At 49.0% G+C, this 18,554-nt stretch overlaps 1 protein-coding gene across 1 annotated transcript in view; it reads right to left on the bottom strand.

Annotated features, from left to right (window-relative positions):
* The window catches only part of celf6 (CUGBP Elav-like family member 6), a 325,625-nt gene that overhangs the window by 92,859 nt on the left and 214,212 nt on the right, over positions 1 to 18,554 (bottom strand). The window contains 1 exon segment of the mRNA XM_055662935.1: positions 13,981 to 14,029. Within this exon segment, the coding sequence (XP_055518910.1) occupies positions 13,981 to 14,029 (49 nt within the window).

The following is an 18,554-nucleotide window of genomic DNA, read 5'->3' on the forward strand; positions in this document are numbered from 1 at the left end:
AGAGGGGGAGAGGGAGGAGAGAGAGAGGGAGGGGAGAGAGAGGGGGAGGGAGAAGAGGGGAGAGAGAGAGAGGGAGAGACGGGAGAGAGAGGGAGAGGGGGGAGAGAGAGGGGAGGGAGAGAGGGAGGGTGGGAAGGAGGGAGAGAGAGGGAGGGAGGGGGGGAGAGAGGAGAGAAGGGAGGGAGAGGGGAGAGAGAGGGAGGGAGAGGGAGGGAGAGAAGGGGGAGAGAAAGAGAGAGAGAGAGGGAGAGGGAGAGGGAGAGAGGGAGGGAGAGGGGGGGAGAGAGAGAGAGGAGGAGAGGGAGAGGGAGGGGAGGGGGGGAGAGAGGGAGAGAGAAAGAGAAACCTGTGTGTAATAAGGCAATTACATTGGTCTGGGAAGACTTTAAATGAGACACTTTTGCAGGGCAGCGATGAGAACAGGTGGTATCACAAACCAATCATGTATTTCTCTATCAAACGCTGCTCCCTGACACGATGTCGGGCTGAATACTAACAGAACCATTAGATGTTCGGCACTACTCTCTGCCGGTTCCACACTGTATCTATGCTCCACATCACACCCATGTGTTAGGAATACCAGGCAAGGAACCAGGCAATGCATAAATCACACAGCAAAGCAATTTAGTCCGGAGTAAATCAAGCCCAGGGATTATTTCCCGATGAAATGAGGCCGGTGACAAAAGCAGCCCATGTACTTGCTCACACTACTCAGGGTGAAGTGAGGGCGGTTCTTCCTTGCTTCAGTCACACAAGGAATGGTGTCGCCACGTGGAGCGAGCATTTGCTCCCATTTCCAGCGCAGGTTGGAAACTTTATGGGGGGGCACGGGGGCCGCAGCGGGTAGAGCTGCTGCCGCACAGCGCCAGAGACCCGGGTTCCATCCTGACCTTGGATTCGGGTGCTGTCAGACTGAAGGGTCTCGACACGAAACGTCGCCTTGTGGCGTCAGCTGATGGTCACACCACTTGCGGTTGAACCCTCGTCAGTGGTTACGAGGGCTGTCACGTGACATCATGGGGTTAAGGGGAGTGTGTGTGTGTGCAAGTGTGTGCAAGTGTGTGTGTGTGTGTGTGTGTGTGCAAGTGTGTGTGTGTGTAAGTGTGTGTGCACGCAAGTGTGTGTGTGTGTGCGCGCAAGTGTGTGTGTGTGCAAGTGTGTGTGTGTGTGCAAGTGTGTGTGTGTGTGCACGCAAGTGTGTGTGTGTGCGCGCAAGTGTGTGTGTGTGCAAGTGTGTGTGTGTGTGCAAGTGTGTGTGTGTGCAAGTGTGTGTGTGTGCAAGTGTGTGTGTGTGCACGTGTGTGTAAGTGTGTGTGTGTGCAAGTGTGTGTGTGTGTGCAAGTGTGTGTGTGTGTGTGTGTGTGCAAGTGTGTGTGTGTGCAAGTGTGTGTGCACGTGCGTGTGTAGGAGTGGTGCGTAATTGCCTGCGTGTTTGTAGGGGAATGAGCGTGCATGTGTGTACATACATGGAGGTTTCCATGTGTCTGGTATACATGTGTGTGAGTGTGCATGCGTGTGCGTGGGATGTTAGTATTTATTCGAGATGTCAGTATGCATCTTGTTTGTGTGTCGTTTGCTATTTGTAATAATGCATGTGTACATGGGCTTGTTTCCAACATACATGTGTTTGAGTGTGTGTAGGAGGGTGAGTGTGTATGTGAGAGTGTGTGTGAGAGTGTGTGTGTGTGTGCACACACACGCGCACACTCACGCACACACGCACAATCACACACACAGCTGCACTCACACTCACACTCACGAACACATACTCGCACGCACACACGCACACACTCACACACACACACGCAAACACTCACACATGCTTGCACACACACACACTCACATGCACACACACTCCCACACGCACTAACGTAAACAATCCCACACTCACACACAAACACACATGTATGTGCGTACCCCTGCCGCACACTAATGAACACACGCATACACACGTGTGCGTGTGCGTTATCTCCAGTGTCCGTGGGCGATCGTAGGCGTGAGCGGATTCGACAGCGAGGCCCCGTTAATCCGCGCTCTGTCCGCGGGGACGGGGAGCGGGCTGCGATGCGATCTGGTGCAGAGCAATGAGCTGACGACCTGGACAGGCCATCTATTTATTGTAAGAGTAATTGGATGCGTTTGACATCAGGCTGGAGACAGCTCGCCAAATCGTGTCGGGTGAGAGAAACAAACAGATGCTGTTTAGATAACAAAACCTTTCTATCAGACATGCCCAAGATGCGAGCCATCATTTAATGCAGAGTGGAACAACGAGATTGAGGTCAGACCTATTAAGGCCCGGTGATGAAAAATGTGTGCTCCTTTCCTTCGTGAACCACTTGCACAACTTTAAAGAGTAAATTCATTGCTTTGTGTCTAATTATGGCAAGGAATTTGTATTCTGAAGGGAGGTGAACAGCAGAAGAACTGTAATAGTCTCATTTCCAAATTTGGCATGGCTTGTTCAAAGGTAGACACAAAATGCTGGAGTAACTCAGCGGGACAGGCAGCATCTCTGGAGAGAAGGAATGGGTGACGTTTCAGGTCGAGACCCTTCTCCAGACTGATGTGGGCAGTACGGAGCGGTTCTACTCAGCGGCGGTGGAAAGCATCTTGTCCGGGAATATTACCATCTGGTTTGGGAATTGCTCTGCCCAGGACAAGAAGGCTCTGCAGAGAGTAGTGCGTTCGGCCGAACGCATTATGGGAACTTCACTCGCCCCCCTGCAGGAACTATACAACAGGAGGTGCAACTCCAGAGCAAACAAAATCATGGGAGACCCCTTCCACCCCAGCAACGGACTGTTCCAGCTGCTACGGTCAGGCAAACGCCTCCGTTGCCATGCGGTGAGAACGGAGAGGTTGAGAAGGAGTTTCTTCCCAGAGGCCATTCGGGCTGTAAACTCCTATCTCACCAGGGGCTAACTTTACTGAACGTTTTTCCTTCCAATATTTAATATGTAAAAGAATATGTGACTGTGTTTGTAGTTTGTTTGGTTGTTTGTCTTTTTGCACAAAGTCCGCGAGCATTGCCACTTTCATTTCACTGCACATCTCGTATGTGTATGTGACAAATAAACTTGACTTGACTTGTATGTAGTCGGAGACAGTAAGACTGGTGGGAGATTGGAGGAGCAGCACCTCATATTTCGCTTGGGTAGTTTACACCCCAGCGGTATGGACATTGACTTCTCCAATTTCAGGTAGTCCCTGCTTTCTCCCTCCTTCCCCTCCCCTTCCCAGCTCCCCCACTGACTCTGCCTCTTCCTTTCTACTTCCAGCCCCCTCCCCCCACCCCCATATCAGTCTGGAGAAGGGTCTCGACCCGAAACGTCGCCTATTCCTTCGCTCCAGAGATGCTGCTTGTCCCGCTGAGTTTCTCCAGCATTTTTGTCGACCTTAAATTCGCTACACGTGACAATAAAGGATAGGTGTTGGGTTGGGCCATGCAGCACAGACCACGGACACCAAGCCAAGACAGAGTCAATAGAATCTTTTAGCTGTTGAAATGAATTTGTTTTTATACGCCGGTTACATACATATTAAATTAAGAAAGGCAATGGCATCAAATTTGTTTTATTCCAAGCTCGTTTCTATTGAAGTGCGCACTGATGTTGGTGTCGGCAGGCTTGATTAGACGTGTAATCTCGTGTGAAAGGGAATGAGCAGGAAAAACAGAGAATAAATGAGCTCTTCACTGCTAAAGTGCATGGATGCCATTAAATTAATTGTTTCCATTCATGTGTGATCCATCAGTGTGAAAGGGACATCCGAGCAGGACGCTAAAACACTGAGAATAAATGAGCTCCCCCCCCCACTGCCTAAAGTGCCCCCCCCATCCCCCCACCCCCCCCCTGCCATTAAATTAATTGTTTCCATTCCCCCCGTGGGTGACGCCCATCCCCCTGCCCCCATGCTGTTATGGTTGGACCCCTCGATCCGCCCCCCCCCCGCTTTACCGCTACCCTCCCCAGTAATTCTTCCACTGCCTGCCTGACCCCGTTCACTGCCCCCCCCTGCCCCCCCCCTCCCCCCACCCCCTCCTTAAACACCCCCCCCCCTCACCCCCCCACCCCCCCACCCCTGCCACCCCCCAAACCACCCCCCCCCCCCCTCCCCCCCCCCCCCACCCCCTCACAACACCCCCCCCCCATCCCTCCCTCCCCCTCCACCCCCCCTCACAACCCCCCCCCCCACCACCACCACCACTCAACCACACCCCCTCCCTCCCCCTACCCACCCCCCCTCCTCACCACCCCCCCCCCTCCCCCCCTCCCCCCCCCCCCCCCCCCCCCCCCCCCCCCCCCCCCCCCCCCTCCCCCCACCCCCCCCTCCCCCACCCCGACACACCACCCCCTCCTCACCACACCTCACCACCCCCCCTCCCACCTCGTCACCCCCCCCTCACCCCCCCTCCCCCCCCCCTCTCCCCCCCCCCCCCCTCTCGACATGGAGCAGCTTCCTGGCCCTGGCCTCTGGGGCTGCCTGTGCGGAGTTTAGTTTACAAGAAGGAACTGCAGATGCTGGAAAATCGAAGGTAGACAAAAGTGCTGGAGAAACTCAGCGGGTGAGGCAGCATCTATGGAGCGAAGGAAATAGGCAACGTTTCGGGTCGAAACCCGGAAGGGTTTCGACCCGAAACGTTGCCTATTTCCTTCAGTGTTTCGACCCGAAACGTTGCCTATTTCCTTCAGGGTTTCGACCCGAAACGTTGCCTATTTCCTTCAGTGTTTCGACCCGAAACGTTGCCTATTTCCTTCAGGGTTTCGACCCGAAACGTTGCCTATTTCCTTCAGGGTTTCGGCCCGAAACGTTGCCTATTTCCTTCGCTCCATAGATGCTGCTGCACCCGCTGAGTTTCTCCAGCATTTTTGTGTACCTTGGAGTTTAGTTTAGTTTAGATTAGTTTATAGTTTAGAGACACAGCGCAGAAACAGGCCCTTCGGCCCACCGAGCCCGCGCCGACCAGCGATCCCCGCACGCTAACACTATCCCACACACACACACACACTAGGGACAATGTTTACATTTTTACACGCAGCCGATGAACCTACAAACCTGCACGTCCTTGGAGTGTGGGAGGAAAACCGAAGATCTCGGAGAAAGCCCGCGCGGGTCACGGGGAGAACGTGCAAACTCCGTACAGACCAGGGTCAAACCCAGGTCTCTGGCGCTGCAAGCGCTGTAAGGCAGCAACTCTACCGCTGAGCCACCGTGTGCGCCCACGAATTGACAAACGGGAGAATCTAGGCTGTGTACATTTGTTGTAAAATCAACTTCTAATTCAAGTTTTGGAAACGGCAACTTGTGTAAGAAGTGGGAGAACAAAGAAGGGAAGAGATTGAACTATTTGTTTTGTCGCCTTCCATCACAGTGAGGAATGTGGAGGGGTCATTGTGGTGGATGTTTATGTTAAAATGTATTCTGTGCGTTCCGTTGAGTTTCATCTGTATGACAGACTTGGGAAAATAAATTCTGTGTATGTTGCAAAACATATGTGGCTATTAAAGCGTTATTGTATTGCATTGCATTGTATTCCAGTGCCCCTGGTTTCAAAACGCGAATGTGAACTCGCGCGAGTGGATGAACAGCATGGACACATCGGGCCGAAGGGCCTCCTTCCACGCTGTCTCTTTCAATCAGTCGACGTGGGCCATTTCTGGTCCCAGTGCAGAATATGTAGCACTCTGTAAACATTTGGAATTTGCTACTCTGGAGAGCTGTGAATGGAGCTACTAAGTATATTCAAGGATTGAATTGATTTTTGGGCCACAGGGAAATGAAGGGTTGTGCTCTGTGTTAATTGTGTTTCCTGCATTGTTCCCTATAGTCACCGTATCAATGGAGTAAATGCTATCTCTGCACAGAAAGCTCCCATGAGCTGCAAAGTGATAATAACCAACTAATCTAATCTTTTATGATACAAAGCCAAGGATGACTATCAACGATTCAATGATCCGATGGTATTTTATTCCGGCATGTGCCTTTAGTTTAGAGATACAGCATGGAAACAGGCCCTTCGGCCCACCGAGTCCGTGCCGACCAGCAGACTAGCACCATCCTACACACACTAGGGACAATTAGTCTATAACCCCGTGAAGCAGCATCTATGGAGAGAAGGAATGGGTGACGTTTCGGGTCGAGACCCTTCTTCAGACCCATTCCTTCTCTCCATAGATGCCGCCTCACCCGTGGAGTTACTCCAACATTTTGTGTCTACCTTCGATTTTACCAGCATCTGCAGTTCCTTCTTACACAGCCTGTAATCCTGTACGTCTTTGGAAGAACTCTAGCTGCTGTGAAATGCTTTCTTCTGCATACAATGCGGCAAATTCACACTGCAGGCCTCAACTAGGCACTAGACAGAAAATGGCAGAGTAACTCAGCGGGTCAGGCAGCATCTCTGGCGAACATGCACAGGCAAACGTGGTTGGGACCTGTATGTTGCTGGTCGGGACCCTTCCTCAGTCTGAAGAAGGGTTCCCGACCTGAAAGGTCACGGAGGCAAACGTAGACACAAAAAGCTGGAGTAAAGGGGCTGTCCCACTTGCATGCGTTTGGCGCGACCAACCGGAAGCGGAGTTTACGCGAAGTTCGTGCTAAGTACGAGTTAAGTTTGTGCGTGACGGCATTTACGTCACGCTTACCAATCAGCTGGGCAGTAGGCGGGCCGAGTGAATTTGGGCAACGCCACGCCGGGCGGTGATGTCATCACGCAACGCCACGTGCTAGGCGTACGCCGTCAAGACGCTGCGTACGACCGCAATGCGCCTGCGTGCCGACAGGCCGTTGGCGCGCGAAGATTTCGGCCACGGCAAGAATTTCGGAGCCCCGCGCGATGTCGGGACCAGCCCCGCACAACTCCGCGCTTCTAAGTGGGACCATACGTTGCCCGTACGCCTCAAGCGACCACGAGGTTGCGCAGTTTGCAAGCCAAGGTCGCCTAAGTGGGACCGGCCCATAACTCATCGGAACGCTGGAGTAACTCAGCAGGAACCTCACTCCCTCTGTCAAGCAAGAGTCCCAGACTTCCCAGCCAAGTTTACCTGGATATCCCGCAATTACGTTCAGCTCCATAAAAGCTTCCAGCTGTCTCTTGAATTACGTGCGTTATTCACTTTGATGGCCTCTCCCTGGTAACAAACAGTGTCTCGCTCATCTTCACATTAGACGCTTCTATTTGACCTGCCAGCTTGAGGAATAATTTTCATCTGAATAACATCAATGTGACTTGATTTCAATCAATGGAATACATCCATTTCAAATCGCTTCCTAAGTGCTCGTGTATAAAAAGAAATGTTTTGAAATAATCATAGAAAAATAATATGAATGGTTGAATTTGCATTTGTCCATTTATGTGGATTCTCTTTCAAAACTTTAATGAAGCCCTTAGCAACGGGTTTGAATATATTCCAACGTTGCTTTGTTCTCTTAGTTTAGTTTAGTTCAAAGCCCTGTCCCACTGTACGAGTTCACTCCAAGAGCTCTCCCGAGTTTGCCCTGATTCCAACTCGGAGATTTATCAACATGTTGAAAAATCTTCATGAGTCTTCCCGTGCTTACCTGCCGTTAGCGAGTCTTCCCGAGTACCTGCCGTTAGCGTTACGAGCCGCTAGGAGACGTCCCCGAGCTCCGACGTACCCGCTACGTTCATTCTCCGTGCTTACCACGAGTTTGATTTTTTTTAAAACTCGGGAGAGCTCTTGGAATGAACTCGTAGTGTGGGACAGGGCCTTTAGTTTAGAGAAACGGCGCTGAAACACCAAGTCCGCACTGACCAGCGGTCCCTGCATATTAACACTATCCTACACACACTAGGGACAATGTTACATTTACACCATGACAAACTACAAACCTGTACCAGGAATTGGCAGATGAGTTGAACAGGTACTTTGGATCCGTCTTCACTAAGGAGGACACAAACAATCTTCCTGATATAGTAGTGGCCAGAGGATCTGGGGTGACGGAGGAACTGAAGGAAATCCACATTAGGCAGGAAATGGTGTTGGGTAGACTGATGGGACTGAAGGCTGATAAATCCCCAGGGCTTGATGGTCTGCATCCCAGGGTACTTAACGGAGTGGCTCTAGAAATCGTGGATGCCTAGGTGATCATTTTCCAATGTTCTATAGATTCAGGATCAGTTCCTGTGGATTGGAGGGTAGCTAATGTGATCCCACTTTTTAAGAAAGGCTGGAGAGAGAAAACAGGGAATGATAGACCAGTTAGCCTGACATCGGTGGTGGGGAAGATGCTGGAGTCAATCATAAAAGATGAAATAGCGGCACATTTGGATAGCAGTAACAGGATCGGTCCGAGTCAGCATGGATCATCATGCTTGACTAATCTTCTGGAATTTTTTGAGGATGTAACTAGGAAACCCACGCAAACGCACACGCACACACACACACGAACACACAGACACACGCACGCACAGACACACGCACACACACACACACGAACACACACAGACACACGCACGCACACATGCACACACACGCACACGCACACATGCACACACACAAACACACAGACACACGCACGCACACATGCACGCACACGAACACACAGACACACGCACGCACACATGCACACACACGAACACACAGACACACGCACGCACACACACACACACGAACACACGCACACTCACACATGCACATGCACGCACACACGCATGCATGCACACACACACACACGACACACGCACGCACACATGCACACACACGAACACACAGACACACGCACGCACACACACTCACGCACACACACTCACACATGCACATGCACGCACACACGCACGCATGCACACACACACACACACACACACATCCCTCAGCGAGCATTGACTGAGAGAAAAATCTCTTTCGCAATTGTCTCAAAGTAATTTGTGGTTTTTTCTTCCCCGTGTAATGAAGGATATTTCTCTTCCCCAAATTACAAAAATGAAAATATTATAGACACACAGATTCTCTTTATCTTAGCGCGGGATTTAAGCAAATATCACAGGAATCACATTAACTGTGCACACATCATTCTCTGGCCGAGAGGGACACTTTAACAATAATACCAGGCGCTAAATGTCATTAAACAAGTTGAAATGAGAATGCCTGGTGTTTCTGACAAAGAGTCGGATTGTAGTCCAATTGCTGGAGTAACGAGTACAGATGGGCGGTGAGTTCAAATCCCACCATGGCTCTTATTTTAGTTCATTTCAGTTTAGTTTATTGTCACGTGTACCGAGGTACCGCTGTGAAGCTTTTGTTGCGTGCTAACCAGTCAGTGGAAAGACAATACACGATTACAATCGATCCATTTACAGTGTACATATACATGATAAGGGAATAACGTTTAGTGCAAGGTAAAGCCAGCAAAGTCCGATCAAGGATAGTCCAAGAGACATCGGAGGAAGATAGTAGTTCAGCACTGCTCTCTGGTTTAGTATTTATATAATATTGGAATTTTATTTTAAATAATGACTGGAAAGCGAATGGATTCTCGCGACAGAATCACGCATTTATTGAGTTCACTACTATCCATTAGACCATAAAATACTTGGGCAGCATGGTGGAGCAGCGGTAGAATTACTGCCTTACAGCGCCAGAGACCCAGGTTCGATCCTGACTACGGGTGCTGTCTGTACGAAGTTTCTACATTCTCTGAGATCTTTAGTTGTCTCCCCCACTCCGGAGATGTACAGGTTTGTAGGTTCATTGGCTTGGTGTAAACCTCCTATGCACCAACTCCAAACCTTCCACGTCCTTCCAGTAATGAGGTGGGCAGAGCTGCTTGCAACACCTCAAATGCAGCCCAACGGTAGAGTTGCTGCCTTGCAGGACCAGAGACCCTGGTTCGATCCCAACTATGGGCGCTGTTTGTACGGAGTTCGTACGTTCTCCCCGTGACCTGAGTGGGTTTTCTCCGGGTGCTCCGGTTTCCTCCCACACTCCAGAGATGTGCGGGTGAACAGGTTTGTGCAAATTACAAATCGTCCCTAGTGCGTGTAGGACAGTGTTAGTGTACGGGGGAGAGATCGCTGGTCGGCGCGGACTCGGTGGGCCGAAGGGCCTGTTTCCGCGCTGTATCTCTAAACTAAACCGTGAGCGCTGGCGGCTTCTACTCCGTCAGGTGCCCTGATAGGCGGTGTCAGCATTCATCACAAAATACTTCGATCACGATACCTTTCTCGGGACATAATTTACAACAAAACAGGTGAATAACACGGAGAAAGTCCGCACCTGATTCATTTTCTTATCTCTGTTTTCATTGCATTCGATTTGACAGCTCTTTTATGGTGATGAATGTGTTCACCCACTGAATCTGAGCCACATGTCCAATACGTCTCTCCGATCGTTCTGGCCACTTCCCAATACCTGCCACGTCCGTTTGCCTACTGAGGAACGCTATTAATTTATGCAGCAGAGCAGTAGAAATGGGAAGTGAAAGGTTTGCTGGAGTGGATCTTGAAACTGTAAGAAATTATCCCTGCCGCCTGAGTCTGAGCCTACATAATGAGCAAGTATCAACCTGACCCACCCACACTGGGTGTGCGAGGATGTTGCCAAGTCTAGAGGGTGTGAGCTACAGGGAGAGGTTGAGTAGGCTGGGACTCTATTCCATGGAGCGCAGGAGGATGAGGGGCGATCTTATAGAGGTGTACAAAATCATGAGAGGAATAGATTGGGTCTCATTTGTTGGTAATTTTATCATTAATGTTTGATTATTATTAACGCTTAGTGTTTTCTGAGTCATTCGTGACTGTCATTGTATGTCATAGAAACATAGAAAATAGGTGCAGGAGTAGAGGCCATTCGGCCCTTCAAGCCTGCACTGTTCGCCATTCAATATGATCACGGCTGATCATTCAACTCAGTATCCCGTCCCTGCCTTCTCTCCATACCCCCTGATCCCTTTAGCCACAAGGGCCACATCTAACTCCCTCTGAAATATAGCCAATGAACTGTGTGGCCTCAACTACCTTCTGTGGCAGAGAATTCCACAGATTCACCACTCTCTGTGTGATGTTGTTACTTGCGGGCGGAGCACCAAGGCAAATTCCTAGTATGTGAATACTTGGCCAATAAACGCATGGGGAATCGAGGACCAGTGGACATAGGTTCAAGGTGAAGGAATAAAGAATCTGAATGGGTAACCCCAAATGTTACCTATTCCTTTTCTCCCTGTCTGTCTGTCTGTCTGTCTGTCTGTCTGTCTGTCTGTCTGTCTGTCTGTCTGTCTGTCTGTCTGTCTGTCTGTCTGCCTGTCTGTCTGTCTGTCTGCCTGTCCACGAGAGCCCCGAGTATCGACGAGCGGCCATTACCGTCAATCTCCGAGTTCGAATCAGGGCAAACTCGGGGAGAGCTCTTGGAATGAACTCGCACAGTGGGACAGGGCCATAAAGAAAAGTCGAGTGTTGGCATTTAACAGGTCCGTGTGGCAATCTGAAATTATCTTTGCTAAACTGTGACCAGAATTGAGTGATTCTCTTGTGCAATGAGACATAACGGCAAATATATATGTTGTTAAACACATAATCTAATTGGTTGGACTAATTAGTCGTGTCACCAAAAACGGATCTCGTCAACAGTCTCATTAGGGTGTTGTTTTCACCAATAGGTTGAGTGACTGGAATTTTGAGCTTAGAGATAGAAACAGGCCCTTCGGCCCGACAGGTCTGTGCTGACCAGCGATCACCCCGTACACTCGCACTACCCGACACACACCAGGATGTACAAATTACAACTTACACCAAGCCAATTCACCCACAAACTTGTGCGTCTTTGGAGTGTGGGAGGAAACCAGAGAAATCTCACACATGTCACGGGGAGAGCGTGCAAACTCCGTACAGACAGCACCCGTAGTCAGGATCGAACCTGGGTCTCTGGTACCATCAGGCAGCAACATTACCCCTGCACCACCGTAAGACAAGACCAGATATACAGTGTAGTCCACAACGACCTCACATCAGATCAGCCATGATTGAATGTTTAAGAAGGAACTGCAGATGCTGGAAGATCAAAGGTAGACAAAAATGCTGGAGAAACTCAGCGGGTGCAGCAGCATCTATGGAGCGAAACGTTGCCTATTCCTTCGCTCCAGTTTCTCCAGCATTTTTACATAGAAACATAGAAAATAGGTGTAGGAGTAGGCCATTCGGCCCTTCGAGCCTGCACCATTCGCCATTCAATGTGATCATGGCTGATCATCCAACTCAGTATCCCATCCCTGCCTTCTCTCCATACCCCCCGATCCCTTTAGCCACAAGGGCCACATCTAACTCCCTCTTAAATATAGCCAATGAACTGTGTGGCCTCAACTACCTTCTGTGGCAGAGAGTTCCAGAGATTCGCCACTCTCTGTGTGAAAAATGTTTTTCTCATCTCAAAAAACCTTCGATGTCTACCTTCGATTTTCCAGCATCTGCAGTTCCTTCTTAAACATTGAATGGTGGGGTAGACTTGATGGGCCGAATGGCCTAATTCTACTATCGCATGGTCTATATAACACATTCAAGGCAGGACATTTGTCATTATTTCTGTCCTAGCCAAGTAGAGGCTAATCCTGGCCAAACATGTCCAATCTTCGGCTGAGGTTCATGAGTGATTGAGCAAAAAAAACAAGTCCATCTCTCCTTTTCACACAGCAATCGCTACATGTGTCAGTGCTCACCATGTCGACAAGAAGAGGAAACAAACACTAGGATACCATTAGCCTGCCTCAACAATGAATCAAAGAGGGACGTTGTCTAGACTACGTTAGATTAGACTCATCGATTGTGATGTTGATGGCAACTGTATCGACACATTGACATTGCCAACTGCAAAGAAAACCTGCATTCCGTTCAATTCACTGGGATTTAGAAGGATGAGAGGGGCTGTCAAAGAAACAAATAAAATCCTTAAAGGATTGGACAGACGAGATGCAGGAAAAATATTCCCCATGTTGGGGGAGTCCAGAACCAGGGGTCACACAGTTTAAGAATAAGGGGCAGGCCATTTAGGACTGAGATGAGGAAAAACGTTTTCACCCAGTGAGTTGTGAATCTGTGGTAGACAAAAGTGCTGGAGAAACTCAGCGGGTGCGGCAGCATCTATGGAGCGAAGGAATAGGCAACGTTTCGGGCCGAAACCCTTCTTCAGACTTCTTGTGAATCTGTGGAATTCTCTGCCACTGAAGGCAGTGGAGGCCAATTCACTGGATGTTTTCAAGAGAGAGAGTCAGATTTAGCTCTTAGGGCTAATGGAATCAAGGGAAGTCTTTTAGGACCGAGATGAGAAAAACATTTTTCAAACAGAGAGTGGTGAATCTGTGGAATTCTCTGCCACAGAAGGTAGTTGAGGCCACACAGTTCATTGGCTATATTTAAGAGGGAGTTAGATGTGGCCCTTGTGGCTAAAAGGAATAGGGGGTATGGAGAGAAGGCAGGGATGGGATACCGAGTTGGATGATCAGCCATGATCATATTCTTCTTGTTTCTTTGTTTCTTGGTTCTCCAAAATATTCCAAATGGAATTTAAACTGGAGGTGGTGAAGGGAGGGCTTAAGCCATATTGAATGGCGGTGCAGGCTGGAAGGGCCGAATGGCCTACTCCTGCACCTATTGTCTATGTTTCTATGTTTCTATGATATGGGGAGAAAGCAGGAACGGGGTATCGATTATGGATGATCAGCCAGGTTCGTAATGAATGGCGGTGCTGGCTGGAAGGGCCGAATGGCCTACTGCGCCTATTTCTCCATGTTTCTCTGCTATCCAGGGCTGTCAATAAAGCAAAAACGTTTGCCCACTTCCCCATCGAGAGAAGGGGCATGAACGAGACAAATTACTTTTCCCTTGGCACAGAATGTCATTTGACAGGCACATGAGCATCGATTACAATCCTTGTCGAGACACAATGCAGTGGCTTATCCAGCCCGAGCTACACAGACTGGCGGGAGGTTAATTTTCCAGGCAATGGTTTAATTTTTGATTTAACAGCCTACCTCCACGACCTTCACTGTCAGCTGGCTTCACCTGAATCGGCCGGTTCATCTGCAGGAAGGAAAGAGAAACAAAAAAATTGATATTGACTCCAAGTAACCCTTGCTTTTCCCTCTCTCTCCATCCCTCCCTCTTCCCAGGTAGACAAAAATGCTGGAGAAACTCAGCGGGTGAGGCAAATTAAACCATTGCTTTTGGTGTGCTGGCCTTTATAAATCAGAGCATTGAGTATAGAAGTTGGGATGTAATGTTAAAATTGTACAAGGCATTGGTGAGGCCAATTCTGGAGTATGGTGTACAATTTTGGTCGCCTAATTATAGGAAGGATGTCAACAAAATAGAGAGAGTACAGAGGAGATTTACTAGAATGTTGCCTGGGTTTCAGCAACTAAGTTACAGAGAAAGGTTGAACAAGTTAGGGCTTTATTCTTTGGAGCGCAGAAGGTTAAGGGGGGACTTGATAGAGGTTTTTTAAATGATGAGAGGGATAGACAGAGTTGACATGGAAAAGCTTTTCCCACTGAGAGTAGGGAAGATTCAAACAAGGGGACATGACTTGAGAATTAAGGGACTGAAGTTTAGGGGTAACATGAGGGGGAACTTCTTTACTCAGAGAGTGGTAGCTGTGTGTGGAATGAGCTTCCAGTGAAGATGGTGGAGGCAGGTTCGTTTTTATCATTTAAAAATAAATTGGATAGTTATATGGATGGGAAGGGAATGGTGGGTTATGGTCTGAGCGCAGGTAGATGGGACTAGGGGAGATTATGTGTTCGGCACGGACTAGAAGGGTCGAGATGGCCTGTTTCCGTGCTGTAATTGTTATATGGTTATATGGTTATATGGTTATCTATGGAGCGAAGGAATAGGCGACGTTTCGGGTCGAGACCCGGAAGGGTCTCGACCCGAAACGTCACCTATTCCTTCGCTCCATAGATGCTTCCTGGTCTCAACCCGAAACGTCACCTATTCCTTCGCTCCATAGATGCTGCTGCACCCGCTGAGTTTCTCCAGAATTTTTTGTCTACCTTCGATTTTCCAGCATCTGCAGTTCCTTCTTAAACATAAAATCCGTGTAAAACCTTAGTAAATTACTGGCAAGAACATCACAAATTATATACAAAAAAGCAATAAATGGTTTAATATCCAGAATAAATGATTGTACACACAATTATATTTTATATCTGCTAACTCGGTTCTCCCTTTCTCCCAGCTAACGTAGTGTTAATATGTGGGGATCAATACACAATAGACAATAGGTGCAGGAGTAGGTCATTCGGCCCTTCGAGCCAGCACCGCCATTCAATATGATCATGGCTGATCATCCACAATCAGTACCCCTCCCCCCATCAGTCTGAAGAAGGGTTTCGGCCCGAAACGTTGCCTATTTCCTTCGCTCCATAGATGCTGCTGCACCTGCTGAGTTTCTCCAGCAATATTGTGTACCCCCCGTTACTGCTTTCTCTCCCATGTCCCTTTAGCCCCAAGAGCTAAATCTCACTCACTATTGAAAACATCCAGCGAATCGGCCTCCACTGCCATCTGTGGCGGAGAATTCCACAGATTGGCAACTCTCTGGGTGAAAAAGATTTTCCTTATCTCAATCCTAAATGGCAGGGTGGAAGATTGCAACCTACGAGTGGTCCGCCCTGTTTCGACTAATGCAATCAACTCGACGTGCACAAACGGAAGATCAAATAGAACAAGTTGTCCAACAACTTTAGGCTGTGCACGCCACACGAAACATAGAAACATAGAAATTAGGTGCAGGAGTAGGCCATTCGGCCCTTCGAGCCTGCACCGCCATTCAATATGATCATGGCTGATCATCCAACTCAGTATCCCGTACCTGCCTTCTCTCCATACCCTCTGATCCCCTTAGCCACAAGGGCCATATCTAACTCCCTCTTAAATATAGCCAATGAACTGTGGCCTCGACTACCCTCTGCGGCAGAGAGTTCCAGAGATTCACCACTCTCTGTGTGAAAAAAGTTCTTCTCATCTCGGTTTTAAAGGATTTCCCCCTTATCCTTAAGCTGTGACCCCTTGTCCTGGACTTCCCCAACATCAGGAACAATCTTCCTGCATCTAGCCTGTCCAACCCCTTAAGAATTTTGTAAGTTTCTATAAAATCCCCTCTCAATCTCCTAAATTCTAGAGAGTATAAACCAAGTCTATCCAGTCTTTCTTCATAAGACAGTCCTGACATCCCAGGAATCAGTCTGGTGAACCTTCTCTGCACTCCCTCTATGGCAATAATGTCTTTCCTCAGATTTGGAGACCAAAACTGTACGCAATACTCCAGGTGTGGTCTCACCAACACCCTGTACAACTGCAGTAGAACATCCCTGCTCCTATACTCAAATCCTTTTGCTATGAAAGCTAACATACCATTCGCTTTCTTCACTGCCTGCTGCACCTGCATGCCTACTTTCAATGACTGGTGTACCATGACACCCAGGTCTCGCTGCATCTCCCCTTTTCCTAGTCGGCCAACATTTAGATAATAGAAAGAAGAAGAATGTCACAAATAACCTACCCCTTATTCTTAAACTGTGTGACCCCCCTGGTTCTGGACTCCCCCAACATCGGGGAACATTTTTCCTGCACCCAGCCTGTCCAACCCCTTAAGAATTTTTTTATGTTTTATCATGACCTGTAAATATCCCAAAAAAAATGCTTTTCAGCCAATGAAGTACTTTGTCGTGAGGTGCCCCTGGTCAGATGTGATGGCTTATTTACACACAGCAAGCTCTCGAAAAACTGCCGTGCAATAATGACCGGGTAATCATCTTTTAATGATGTTGGCTGATGGATAAACACTGTGTACAGGTCGCCAAAGGGGAAACTCATCTTCGAAAAATGTTCATGGTTTCTTTGCACGAGATTCAGCTAAGTGCGGGGGGTGGGAGATTGCAACCTTCACGAGGTCCGCCCTGTTTCGACAAATGCAATCAACCTGGCGTGCACAATCAAACAAGGAGTTAAGAAGGAACTGCAGATGCTGGAAAATCGAAGGTAGACAAACGTGCTGGAGAAACTCAGCGGGTGCAGCAGCATCTATGGAGCGAAGGAAATAGGCAACGTTTCGGGACGAAACCCAAAGGAAATAGGCAATGTTTCGGGTCGAAACCCAAAAGAAATAGGCAATGTTTCGGGTCGAAACCCAAAGGAAATAGGCAACGTTTCGGGTCGAAACCCGAAGGGTTTCGGGACGAAACGTTGCCTATTTCCTTCGCTCCATAGATGCTGCTGCACCCGCTGAGTTTCTCCAGCAATTTTGTCTACCGAAGATCAAATAGAACAAGTTGTCCTGCAACTTTAAGAGCCTGTCCCACGAGCATGCGACCTGCATGCGGCAAGCGCGACCAAACCGGAAGCGCGAAGTTCGAGCGAAGTCCGCGGGAAGTCCGCGCATGACGTCGAGGCGGCTGCGGGCCGGCAGGCCGTTGCCGCGCGGAATTTTTGAACACGGTCAGTTTTTCGGAGCCCCGCGCGATGTCGGGACCAGCCCCGCCCAACTCCGGCGGTCGAAGTGGGACCGGCCCCGCGAGGCCGCACGGCTCAAGCGACCACGTTAGGTCGCGCTTGCCGCACGGAGTCGCATGCTCGTGGGACCGGCCCTTTAGGCTGTGCTCGCCATACGCAAGAAGAAGAAGAAGCTAAGTGCGTCATTTGCGAGCGGCAGCAGACATCGGCTCCCAAATTAGGGAGTGTGAAGTGATTCTCACTGCAATTGAGCTAACTTTGGATATAATGTCTGAAGAAGGGCCTCGACCCAAAACGTCACCCATTCCTTCTCTCCAGAGATGCTGCCTGTCCCGCTGAGTTACTGAGTTTCATGTTTATTCATTGGTAAAGAACTTGTGACGATAATGTTGGAATTGAACGATGGTACTTGCATGGGGCTTCCATTTCACACACTGGCAGTAATTGAAAGACAATGAGTCTACCTTCCCTGGGATGGTGAGCCTATGTGGATGGGCGAATGTACAGTATCACCCTCTCTGGTTAAACACGGCCCAGAGAGAAACAAACTCAAGCTTGTGGCAGCTCAGAGAGGCAGGGAAGAAGGGTTTCGGGTCGAAACCCTGAAGGAAATAGGCAACGTTTCGGGTCGAAACCCGTAAGGGTTTCGTCCCGAAACGTTGCCTATTTCCTTCGCTCCATAGATGCTGCTGCACCCGCTGAGTTTCTCCAGCATTTTTGTGCACCTCTGTATCTCAAAGCCTTTTAACACTGGGATTTTAGTTTGGTTAGGTTAGGTTAGGTTAGGTCACGAGATTGATCCCTGGGATGGCGGGACTGTCATATGAGGAAAGATTGAAAAGACTAGGCTTGTATTCACTGGAGTTTAGAAGGATGAGGGGATATTTTATAGAAACATATAAAATTATAAAAGGACTGGACAAGCTAGATGCAGGAAAAATGTTCCCAATGTTGGGCGAGTCCAGAACCAGGGGCCACACAGTCTTAGAATAAAGGGGAGGCCATTTAAGACTGAGGTGAAAAAAAAACGTTTTCACCCAGAGAGTTGTGAATTTATGGAATTCCCTGCCACAGAGGGCAGTGGAGGCCA

Source organism: Leucoraja erinacea, chromosome 36 (genome assembly GCF_028641065.1).
Source record: "Leucoraja erinacea ecotype New England chromosome 36, Leri_hhj_1, whole genome shotgun sequence".
Classification (NCBI taxonomy): Eukaryota; Metazoa; Chordata; class Chondrichthyes; order Rajiformes; family Rajidae; genus Leucoraja; species Leucoraja erinaceus.